We start from the raw sequence: 12,632 nt of genomic DNA on the forward strand, positions 1-12,632 counted from the left end.
CTGAACTTGTTTAATCTGGCAAAATAAAGATGCACTCTCGGACTTATTTTCCTGAAGGAGATGTTCCATTGTTTCATCTTCCTTTGAGCTTTCATGTGGGCTTTCTACGTGCCTTCATTGAAGTACAAATGAGGAAGAAGAACATTTTCTTTGCATTGGAGCGGTGTTCAGCCATTGTGGTCGTTTACCTCATAAAGCATTGGGACATGCTTGTGATTTTTCTGTGCCCAGATTTGTTAGCTGAAGCAAAGGTGGTGTGTGTAACTTCCTGTTTTTCTTCAGTGTGAAAGAACTTTTATTTGTTTTAATGGCAAACAGGTTTGTGAACCTATGTAGTGTGCCATTAGTGCATCACGTTACGTGATTTTATGCACCATTATCGTCCCTGATCTGGTAAAATGGAGTATTCTTTCCAACGACCTTAAATTTCTGTATTCATATTTGTTTTTATTGCTGTAAATCAGGCTGCTAGCCCTTCCTCTCCTCTCCCATAGTTCATTGTTTTCTCCCTGTAGATTTTCTTCTGACAATCCCTCTCATGTCTTTAACTAGGTTTCCTAAGAAGGAAATAAGACCGGGATAGAGAATCTAATTTTAAGCCGTTGCCATTTAATGTAAGCTTTGGAATTTTACATATGTAACTCTGAATATATACTATTTGACTTGCTATAAAACTAATTTCAATAAGTATGTATGTGTCTATATCTAATAGCTATATTTTTACTCTGTTGTGTAATTTTAGGTGCTGCTGCTCAGTATGACTTTTCTGGTTTCTGTTTTGTCTTAGTATTTTTTTTTCCTTACTTGTCTACAAGTTATTTTCTTTACTTGTCACATTGAAGTTGCCTACAAGTACTGTCTGGGCCTTCGTTTTTTGCCATGCCTCAAACATTGGATAAGTCTTTCCTGTTTACTTTTAGACTGCCAGTTGCACCCTTTTGCTGTTTTTCTTTAGTTGATCGTTGGTGTATATACTCTTTCTTCTTTTAAACCCCACACCCCACTCTGTGTTATTGTTAGCGTGTTTTTCCCTTATTTTTAGTTTCATTTTCTTGCAGTATACTGGTTATCTTCATGTTTCACTGTTAGTCATTACATTTGGGTTATCTGCTTGCAGTAGCCCTCAGTCGGCCTGATTTAACAAAGTCTTGTGTCCTATGTCGGCTGCCGTCTCTTCCGTGACATCAGTTCGTCAGGGGTATAAAAATGCAGCATTGAATACACTCCAACATCTACATTTATGGTAACTGTACATAACCGTGCTTTCTCTCACTTGCTTTGCTGGTTTTGCGCTGTCTGTGGAATTGTGATTTTTCTGTCTACACCCATCTCCCCTCCTAAAAAGGACCATTACATAAATTTCTCACTTCCTACATCTTTGTTGCCTTTTCAATCTTTTGCTTCCTTTCCTGGTCATTTTACTTGCTGTTTTCTCTCTCCTCTTGTTGCTTGTACTTCTTTCTTTCTCATTCTTCATTGTTATAGGTTCATAGGTGTTTACTACGCTAATGACCACAAGGTCTTTTTTATCCCTAGCCATGCATCCCAAATCTCTGACAAGTTCTAATACTTTTGGTAAGTATAAGCAGGGGCTTGGGAGATGAAACATGTACAAGCTAGTCCCCGAGAGATGAATCCTTGTAGACTGCCTGTGTCCATTAGAGAGAGAGGTGCCACACCAAGGGTAAATTTCCTGTTCCCTATCCAATTGTCCAAGTTGCACTTGAATTGAGTTAGGGAGGAACTCTGCTTCACATGGATGGGGGGACTGTTCCAGAGACTGGGTAACCTCTGGGATACATACCTGTCTCTACAGCAGGTCCTATTTATATCGGACAAGCTTCAAGCCCTTAGAAAATATAATTCTGGTGTTTGTTTTGTGGATATGCAGGAGGTCCATCAGTGTGGGATCTGACAATGCCTCTCAAAAGCCTGTAGGAGACAGAATACAGGAATAGAGCCTTGAGGCAGTCTGAATAGGACATATTTTACTTAAGCCCTATGTTCTTTTAGTGAGGAACCCCTGTGGACGTTCCAGTTGTTGGATTTGCCTGGTTAGGTATGCATCAAAGGGGGCATTATATAGGTATGATGAATGCCAAATATGGTGGAAGAATGACCTCCTTGGGCCTAGATGCCTTAACTTTGTAAGTTGTGCAGCATAGAAAGATTTCCTCATAGGTTCATGGGTTTTGTACTAGGCTAACTGCCCTTGCAAGCCATTGTAAGCCTAGCCAATTATCCCTTGTCAGACTCAAACCTTGCGTTTGTAAGGTAAACACCTTAACCATTTGGCCACCCTCCCACATAGAGATTGAGATAGCTTTATGAATCAAGTGTCTTGTTGGTAGTTTTCTACTTTAGTTTGGAGGCAGCTTTTTACTTTTACTTTTTTATCGTTTATTTTTTTCTGAGCATAATTTGCTTATGTTTTTCTGCAAGATGCAATAAACTGTGTAGGCATCACGTGATGCCTACATGGAGTTTACATGTTTGCGCGGTTAGCAGCAGCACTAATTACATCATCATGCTGTGCATCACATTTAAACATAAACAAGCACAGTTACGTGGCAGGCAAAAGTGTTGGTGGTCAGAAACCTGTGTAGTGCTACATAGTTATTTAACCCGTTTCCCTTACAGCAATCCAGGTTGGTGCGATTGAGTGTAATGCTGCAATGATTACCAGGGTTTATCATATAGTAATGTATGTTCCATACACAGTGCAGGAAAGTGAATACCCATTCAAGCCATTCTGTACCAAAGTTGGGTAAATGATCTGTAAGGGTACATAGGCTGCCATTTAAAATACAGTCAGAGGAGGAGTTTGTATTGCTTAGGGACACACAGATGAATTGTAGGAATGAACACAGGGAAAGAGGATGGGTAAAACATTGTAATGTATAACAGATAAGGGGAAGTAAATGGAAGACAGTTGTAGCAGGAACACTAATCACATATCAACATGATACAGTACAGACTTCACAGTAAAATGTATATCATGCGACTGCCAGACAAGGTGACATAACAATGGAGAAGATATGATGTTATGTGATCCTATCTCGCCTACATTCTGAATGATGGGTTGAACCCGATCCTCGGCTCCGACTATGCCAAGCGAAGTCTCTTATTGGCTGAGCTTACTATATCCCAGGATGCACCAACAGTCCCCAGATCTCTTTGCCGCTTAACGCGTGGTCTCGAGCTGGCTGGGCTGAGTAGCTTTATTACTACTTTTCTGTCAGTTTTGTGCTTATATCTCACAAAAGCCGTTTATGACTATTGCTTTTGCTATTGCTATTGCTGTGTTCGATTGAGTACTGGACTTATTGTGTGTGATTGGGTAGAGTTTGTTTTGGCCTTTCAATCCAGGGCCTTTTAGGTTAAACTCTATAACTGAACTTTTACTGTGTTAAAGTTTCGGTTTATACCTAAGGTTGTGTTTACACAGTTTCTGTAAGCCTTTTGTCTAACCGATTCTACAGTGGTTAAATTTCCTGTCAGGAATTGCTAACATTATGTCTCAAGCCCCTAGGCCTTGGGCTTTAAAAATGTACTAAGTGTGCTTTTAAGATGTCTGTTACTGATGACCATCTACTTTGTGTTTATTGTTTAGGGGCTAAGCACTTGCAGGAGTCATGTAGCGTATGTCACTTTTCCTCTAGGGTCCTCCAGGAGAGGAAAATAAATTAATTCTTAAAGGGTTGATTAAACCCTCTTTTGAAGAAGCCTTGTCTTCGCTCCGACTCCTGCCAAAAGAAAGCGGCTCGGATCCGACTGAAGACCTAGGCAGGCCTCTCCCGGCTCCAAAGACTTGGGCGAGGTGTCTGCCTCGATGCCTCTCGACTCCTCGGAGCGGGCGATTGCTGGGGCATCGAGGCGCACCGTCGGCTCCACTGCTCGGAGCCGACAAAGGGGCACCAACAGACACTTCCTCGGCTCGAATCTACCTCGGCACCGATGGAATCTGGTGTGTGTGTTTTCCTCGGCGGATTCTCATCGAGCCCCTAGTTTCGAACCCGTTCTGTGTTCCTCGGTCTTGAGAATGTTCTGATATAGACAGGGTGCTAGACTTTTCCAGTCCCAGTCTTCAAAATTTGTTTGGCTCCGACCCAGTTGGCTTAGCCGACCATCCCATTGCTATTCCTCCTCCGACTGCCCGGCTCCGTGAACAGGTGCTCTTGGGCGGTGGAGATCTCAGGGTCGGCTCCGACCAACCAGCCCTCGGGTCCGAGTTTAATCTGTGGACTTCTTCGGCTGGACCCGGTGATGTTTCGGGACCGATGCTTTGGGTTCCGAGCCTCCTCGGTGCTTGCCCTGCGGACTTCCGTCTACTATCATGGCCCGGAGACTGGGCGCTCCCAGGATTGAGGTCCGGCTTTCAGAGCCATGAGGAGTGCCTTGGCCAAATCCTCTTGACCATCTCTCCGGTTTCCAGCACCTTCCTGGGCGTGGAGACTGGGTCTTTGGTAGTTCCCCTGTCTGTGGCCAGGCCCGAGGCCTGAGGTTACCCCATTGGGGGTTCCCTCTTCCTGAGGGTTTTTGAGTCATCTCAGAGGCCCCAAGGAAGAGATCGAGTGGACTCCCGTGGACTCCCCAGTAGTTCGATCGGGGATATGGATGATGCAGAGGGTCCCTAAGTGTCCTCTGATGATGTCTCCTTTGCAGACATCTTAGAGATCCTCAAACAACGACGGCTGGATGTCAAACCCCCTCTGCGGACGAATCAGTGCTCCTCAAGGCCTTTGGGGCTCAGCCCTCCGCCTCCTGGTATCTCCGCCCTTGAGCTTCTGTTTGATACTGTGGAACCAGTCCTTCGTCGAACAAATTCTTATCTGCTCCCCGAGAGGTTCCTTACTAAAGGCGTGGCTGTAGATGCCATGGTGGTGGCATCTGCTACACAGGGCGTGGCAGAGGCTTCAGCGTCCATCCATCCTAATAAGGAGTATGGATACCTGACTTCCCTTTACCTTAAGGTCTCTGAATTATTTGGCACATTTACTAGGCTTCTTCAGAGGATCTGGAAGGAGTTGTCAGACTCCTCTCGGGTAACCTACCTGAGCAGCTAGCCCAGTCCGTTAGCTCTCAGTTGGCTATCCTGGCGTCAATTGCTAACTTCGTCCATGAGGCTCATATCCTATGCGGCCGAAGAGGCGGGCACAGGCGTGGCTCTCGTAGACAAGCCTGGCTCCGCTTTGTCAGTTCGGAGGCCTTCAAGTCTTGCTCCCTTTGATGGGTCCTCATTGTTTGGGACCCAAGGTGAACACCCTTACCGCTGTGAGCAAGAGGGAAAAGCGTTCTGCCGTAGGGGCCCGTTATTCCTCCCTTCGGCTACCCAAGGCCAAAGGAGGAAAATGTGGTTCGGAAATCTAAGTTTTTCTCCCAACAGCAGGAAGATTCAGGAGCGCCGTCCCAGAGGTGACAGAGACCCGCAATTCTGGAGACCATGAGTCCTTTTGGTGGCTCTTCAGCCTCCCACCACGACATGAGGATTGCCCGGCTGTGCTGCTCGAGCCAGTCGGTGTCGTTGCCAAGCACCTAAAAGCCTGGGAGTCAATCACTCAGGACAGATGGGTGCCCGGATAATTGCGGAGGTTACACCATCCCATTCAAATACTCACCCTCCATCCAAGAGAATCCGGACCCACCACCCAGTCAAAGGAAATAGCGCCGCAAGCTTCAAAGCTGCTACAAAAAGAGTCATCAACGGTCCCCACAGACCAAATCGGATCAGGAAATTACTCCAGGTTCTTTTTAGTGCCAAAAGACAGGGGACCTGAGACCAATATTGGATCTCAGCAGACTGAACCTATCCGTTCACGAAATCCAAATTCGAATGGTCCGTTGCAATCCATTCTCCGTTGTTGGAGAAGGATGTTTGGATGTGCTCCATAGACCTCAAGGGCCTATTATCACATACCGATACATCAGGCGTCCAGGAGGTATCTGCCTTCAGCCTGGGGAGCCAGTCATTACCAATTTTGTGCTCTGCCCTTTGGTCTCACCACAGCCCCAGGGTGTTCACCAAGTGTTTGGCAGTAGTGGCGGCTCACCTGAGGCCTTTTCCAAGTGTTTCCCTACCTCGGCGACTGGCTCCTGACTGCCACCACCAGGCATCTACTTATGGACAACCTCAAAGCCACCATCTCCTGGGTGTTTCCTGGGGATTACATTCAATTGGTCAAAGTCTGTCTTGCTGCCCTCTCAGCGCATAAAGTTTATAGGAGCAGAGATAGACTCAAGATTGATCGTGTCTTTCTTCGGCCGGCCGACAGGATCCGAACCTTACAGGGCCAAGTTCAAGCTCTGATCTCGAGATCCAAAGCCCCAGCCAGGATGGTCCTACAGGTCCTAGGCTCAATGTCTGCCACGGTATTTTAGTTCCTCTAGCAAGGTTACACATGAGGATTCTTCAGTGGCTCTTATCAACTCAATGGTCCTTTCAAGATCTCCCCAATCATCACATCATGATTACGGAAATATGCAAAGGGACCTGCGCTGGTGGCTTCAGACTTCCAACTTAGATCAGGGCAAACCTTTTGTTCCCCCCCCTCCAGCGGTTACCCTGACGACAGATGCCTCCCAGATAGGGTGGGGGCATTGTCTGGGCAGGCTAGTTCAGGGCTCCTGGCTTCCGGATCTTCTCCACATCAGCGTGTTGGAGATGAGGGCTGTACTTCTATCCCTACAGGCCTTACACAAGTTCCTTCCTCAGGGTATCATCCATCCACAGACAACATGTCGGTGGTTTGGTATCTGAACAAACAAGGAGGGACCAGATCGTATCCCCTTTGCAGAGAGGCCATGAGAGTGTGGGAATGGGCTGTAGCTACCGCTTCTTGGTAGCGACCCACATCCCGGGAAAGTCAAATGTATTGGCGGACAAATTAAGCAGGACAATTCTCTCTCCTCACGAATGGTCTCTAAACCGCACAGTAGCAGCCCAGGTTTTCAAGAGATGGGGGCGTGCTGCGACCTATTGCGACTCCACAAAACACCAAGTGCCAAAGGTTCTTCTCCTTGATTCCACATCAGGAAGTACCGGCCATGGATGCTCTAGCTCAACCCTGGCCAACAGGGTTGCTTTTTTTCCTCCAATCCCTCCTTCCCAAAGTCATTCAAAAGCTTCTCAGCTAAGGTCTTCAATGATTCTGATTGCCCCATACTGGCCTCGTCAGATATGGTTTCCTTACCTGAAAAAGCATGCGGTGGGCGATCCGTGGACCTTAGACCTGATCCCGGTTGCTAATCCATCAGTCGGGACATTGGCATCAGTCCCTTCAATCTCTGAAATTGACAGCTTGGCTCCTCCACTTCCGACCTTAGTCAGGAGCCACACACTAGACCGGAAGTTGTTCACATTTTGTCTTGACCCATAAACCCACCACTAACAAATTGTACCTCAGTAAGTGGAAGAGGTTTGCTATCTGGGCTCAACTCAAGGGCTTAGACCCTATCACTGCTCCTGTCCCAGAGGTTTTGAAATTCTTAACATCCCTATTTAATCAGGGATCTTCTGTCTCAACTATTAAAGTTCAACTAGCTGCTATCTCTAAATTCCATGAATCCACGGATCCTCCTTTGATGAGCAGCAGGCTATGCAAAACATTCATTAAAGGTGCGAGTCTGTTAAGACCACCAGTATTTCATCCTGCACCCATTGGGATCTTGATTTAGTGCTTGTGCATTAACATCTCCCCTTTGAACCGGCTGCTACTTGCAATTAAAATATCTGTCATGGAAAGCGGCATTCTTAGTGGCTATTACTTCAGCAAGAAGAGTCTCAGAGCTTCAAGCCCTGTCTATTAAACCACCATATCTCATTTTTCACAAAGATAGAGTATCTCTTAGGCCTAATCCATCCTTTGTCCCAAAGGTCTGCTAGTTTCTGTCTTCAACAATCTCTAGAACTACCAGTTTTCTTTCCAAAATTCTCTAATGAGGCAGAATACACTCTCCATAAATTGGATGTTCACAGGCAATTCGCTTCTATTTAGACAGGACCCAGCAACTTCGTAAGTCAGACCAGTTGTTTGTGTCCTTCTCAGATAATAAATTGGGCCAAACCATCACAAAAGCTACAATCTCAAAATGGATCAGAGATTGCATAACTCAGGCCTATTCTTCTTCAAATAAACAACTGCATCATCTATCAAAGCTCATTCTACCAGAGCTATGGCTACTTCTATAGCTTTTCATTCTAGCTCGCTATTTAGGAAATTTGTGCCCGGCTACCTGGTCCAACCGCACACTTTCATTTCCCACTACAAATTGGAGCATCTAAAGGCCGAGCTTCATTTGGTTCCACGGTACTCCAGGAGTGTTTTCCAGTGAGCCACCCAGGATTCAGGTGCTAGGGGCGCTGTCCCATCATTCAGAATGTGAGATAGGATCACATAACATCTTTTAGTTATGTACTCACCATAACTTCAGATGTTTGGGATCCATCTACCTACATTCAATACCACCCTCCTTCCCCTGCCTTGCAGATCAGAAGAGATAGAAGCGGTTTTGAGCTCCACTGTTTTATCTTGTTTCATCTGACGATGTTATATAAGCAGGGTATGCATGTGTGCATGTAACTAGATCTGGGGACTGTTGGTGGTGCATCCTGGGATATAGTAAGCTCAGCCAATAAGAGACTTAAGCTCTTTGGCATAGCGTGCAGTCGGAGCCGAGGGATCGGCTCCGAACCCATCATTCAGAATGTAGGCGAGATGGATCCCAAACATCTGAAGTTATGGTGAGTACATAACTAAAAGTTTTTGAGACATAAGCATAAAAAAAAAAGTAATCTCTGTGGTATCCCCGAAATCTCAAACAACCCACTAAACAAGTATAGTGGGTCCAAAAACAAAACCGTGTAAGAAACTTCTCTGTGTGAAGATTTTCCATCCTTCTATCTCTAGTTAATCACTGTATATTAATCAGATCAGACAATAGCAGTAGAAGTAGCAAACAAACTCAGGTCAAACTTGAGAGGAGTTTACGTTCGCTACTTCTACTACTGTTGTCTGATCTGATTAATATACAGTGATTAACTGGAGATATATGGACAGAAAATCTTCCACACACAAATTTCCTACACTGTTTCGAGACATAAGCATCCTAACATGAACAATGGAGAGGACGTCTGTTAGGAATGTAATATACAATTGGGGCTGGGTGCATATTGTAAAGCTGTGCAAACTGATATGCCTGAATATGAGTATAAGATCAACAGCGGTCACCAAAAAGTGGGACACAGTTACAGGCCCATGGACAACAGTAAAAGAAGCATGCACAATCATAGATGTCAAAATAATACCACCAGTAATACCATGTCTCTGACGCAACATATGTGTTATCTTGAGTGATCTTAGATGGTTCTGCACAAACACACTTATACAACTATTATGACATGTCAGCAAGCTTTAAGGGTAATCAAGCACACCGCCCTGACACTAACATCTGCTAGAAGTGTTAAGAAGGACACTGCTATACTTGTATGTGACATTATGATAAATCCTGGCTAGTTCATATATATGGCATAATCCACACTGTCATGAATGTAACCCATGCCGTCAATGTTGTTTAACAGTGATATATGTACCATGTGCTTCACCAGAACAGGTATCGCACATGCATCTGGTGTGCACTTTGATCGGTGTTCTGCACCAACAGTCAGTAAGGTTTATGCAACAAAAATAATACCTAAGTATGGCCAATAAGATGTGTGGCAAAGGTGTTGCACTTCAGTTAAACATCACTAGAAGATGTGTAGGGTGGTACATGAAGAAGGGATGCATTCTACTCCGTTACTGGAATGATGAAGGCTGTGATCTGTGGAAGTCTTATGGCTTTTGATGTGGATGTCCTGCACATACTCAGTAGTTGGGTAACATACAAGAGAATACTCGCCACTGTGGCTATATGGTGATGGATGTCCCACGTACCGTCTACCTCAGGAGACGGGTCACGTACCATTTGGTCTGCTTGTAGGGTATGATGTCTACATTACATTATTCTTGTTTTGCTAGTAGGTTCGTACATTACTGTAGACAAGTGATGGTCAAAGGCTAGATTACTGAATGTGTCCCTAAGTCCTTGACTACTGGGTCAACTCTGAGCTGTATTAATGTGATAACTTACCAGGGGTGGATGAAGGATACTATTATGCATTTCTTGGCATTTAGTTTTTAGTCCAGGGCTCTGCCACCAGTTGTTTGTCAGCCCCCGTGGAGAACATTTCAGTGTGGGATTCAATGACTGCTCCTAATTTACAATTATCTGCAAATTTAGTCAGCCAGAGACCACTGACATTGGCCTTGACTGCAGAGAAGTAAATGCCAAAAAGGAGCTATCTAAGGACTGATTCCTGAGGGACTCCACTTGTGACTGGCCTCTTTGTAGAGGTGGACTCCCTAGTTCTAACTTCTTGGGTCCTGTGTGTGAGCCAGTTGGCTATCCACTGGGTGACATAAGAGTTTGTACCTAACCAAAAGTTGTTCATCGTGTTACACTGCTGCAGTCATCACACTTGGGTTATCTGCCGTCAGGCGGTCCAGCGTCGGTTGCAGTCGCTTCTTCTCTGACGTCAGTGCGACAGGGGTATAAAAGAGGCAGCCGACGCCATTTTCTTCATCTTTCTTGCCGCGCGGTGCCCGAAACAGAAGCAGTTCGCAAGTGCCGGTCGGCCTACTCCTGAGATTTTCAATTCGAATTTCAGACTGAAGTCTTCAATAAAGCCAAGTACCCCATTGGGGAAACTTTTCTTGCCTCAGACCGATGTCAGAAAAAGTTAATTATATTTCTTGTGGGAAGCAAATACATCAAGGATTTTCATTCTTATTGTATTCCATGCTTAGGCCCAGACCACGACGTCGCAGGTTGTCGGTTTTGTGCTAGGTTTAACAAACGTACTATTAAACGTTGGTTTGATTTCGCCCAACATTATTTTGGTAGAAAATTTAATTACACCATGCCGTTGGAGCAACTGACGACCGGGATACATAAGAAGCGCAAAGATAAGGACAGGCAGCCAAGATCCAAATCAGACACAGAGGCCTCTGCTAGGCCAGTCGCCGGTTCTCTGGTTTTCAGTGAGGCGCCTACGCAGCCCCTGAGTACCGCTGATTTAGGACCACAGGCTGCCTCTGACTCCCAAGCGGAGATTGCTGGGCCTCAGGAGCCTTTACCTTTAGGCCCTACCGACTCCATTGCTGAAGGGGAACCCAGTGTAGTTGAAAGGCCTTCAGCTGCTGAAGGTGTCTTCAGGCCAACTACACTTACTAAATCTTATGCAAAGTTGAAAAACTCCTTTAAAAAGTAAGGAAGCCAGTACAACATTCTGCAGTACGGGGCCCCATGCCTAAGAAACAGATGCTTAAAATGGCCGAAGACATAACCCTGATCAGGGGTTCCCATCCCCCTTCTGATAAAAGGCCTAGACAGGAGGAAGACTACGCTTCATCTGACCAGGTTTCCATTTCCTCAGATTCCTCTGAAGAACAGGAATACTCCTTTCCCCCATATGAGGACTCTGATGCTGAAGAGTCAATCCCTTCAGCATCTCCCCCAGAGAACTATTCTTTTGGGGAAACCTTGCATACCATGAGGGAACATTTCCACTGGGAAGGCCAGGATTATTCTTAATCCAAGAAAAGGCTCCGAGAGTTCCTTTTACTGCCTCAGCACAGACCCCTTGCTATTCCACCAGTACTAGACATTGTGGATGATGTTTATTCAGAGTCTAGCCTTAATCCAGGTTCTTTACCTCCAGCCCCAGCCAAACCAGACAGATACTACAGAGTCCCTGACTCTCACAAATTCCTATACAAAAGCCCTGTTGCTGACCCAGAAACCATTTCCCAGGGTCCCAAAGGGGTTCAGGCCTCTATTGCTAAAAATCTCGTATCCTCTGAAATGGATTCTAGAGCACTAGACAGATGGGGAAAGAAAGTATACACCTCAGCTACTATAGCCATGAGGGCCTTACATTGCCAGTTTCACATGCTAAAATATCAGCAATATTTGATGTCTCAAAGCAAAAAATGCTAACGCATTCAGAGCAGCCTGACTACAAGGAAATGCAGGATTTATTGCATGCAGCAGAACAAGAGGGAAAACATACTTTGTAATGTGGATTTGATTCATTAGAAGCTTCTTGTAGAGCAGCAGTAACGGGGTCTGTCATTCGTAGGCTTGCTTGGTTAAAAGAACAAAGTTTACCTGATCTTGTTAAAGCAAAGTTATTGGATGCAGCTTTACAGCAGGATGTTTTATTTGGTGTGAAAGCAGAAGAGGTTTTAAAGAAAATGGAGTTTAAGGCAAAATCTATGCAGACGGTCAAGGATTTTTTACAGGTACAGCCCCCTCGTTTTAGCAGAAATTGGCCAACCAAAAATTGGTCCTTTCCAACTTCTGACAGACCTCAGAGGGGCAAATACAGACGCCCAAGGGGCAGAATTGCCATGGATTCAAAGGACAATCATAAGGCCTTTTTCAGCTATGTTAGGAACCTGGGTGGAAACTCACAGATATGCTCAGAATTAGTCCAAAATGATACAAAAATCACTGAACCCACAGACATTGCCAACATACTGGCAGACAGGTTCAGTGCAAACTTCACCCCCTCTCCCCTAAAGGAGAGATAA

General features: G+C 45.3%; 1 protein-coding gene across 1 annotated transcript in view; it reads left to right on the top strand.

Annotated features, from left to right (window-relative positions):
• Window positions 1–12,632, top strand: part of RPL26L1 (ribosomal protein L26 like 1) — a 313,721-nt gene that overhangs the window by 92,368 nt on the left and 208,721 nt on the right. The window contains exon 3 of the mRNA XM_044069871.1: window positions 743–786. Within this exon, the coding sequence (XP_043925806.1) occupies window positions 743–786 (44 nt within the window). The remainder of the gene's footprint in view (window positions 1–742; window positions 787–12,632) is intronic.

Source organism: Protopterus annectens, chromosome 4.part0 (assembly GCF_019279795.1).
Source record: "Protopterus annectens isolate FY-2018-M chromosome 4.part0, PAN1.0, whole genome shotgun sequence".
Lineage (NCBI taxonomy): Eukaryota > Metazoa > Chordata > Ceratodontiformes > Protopteridae > Protopterus > Protopterus annectens.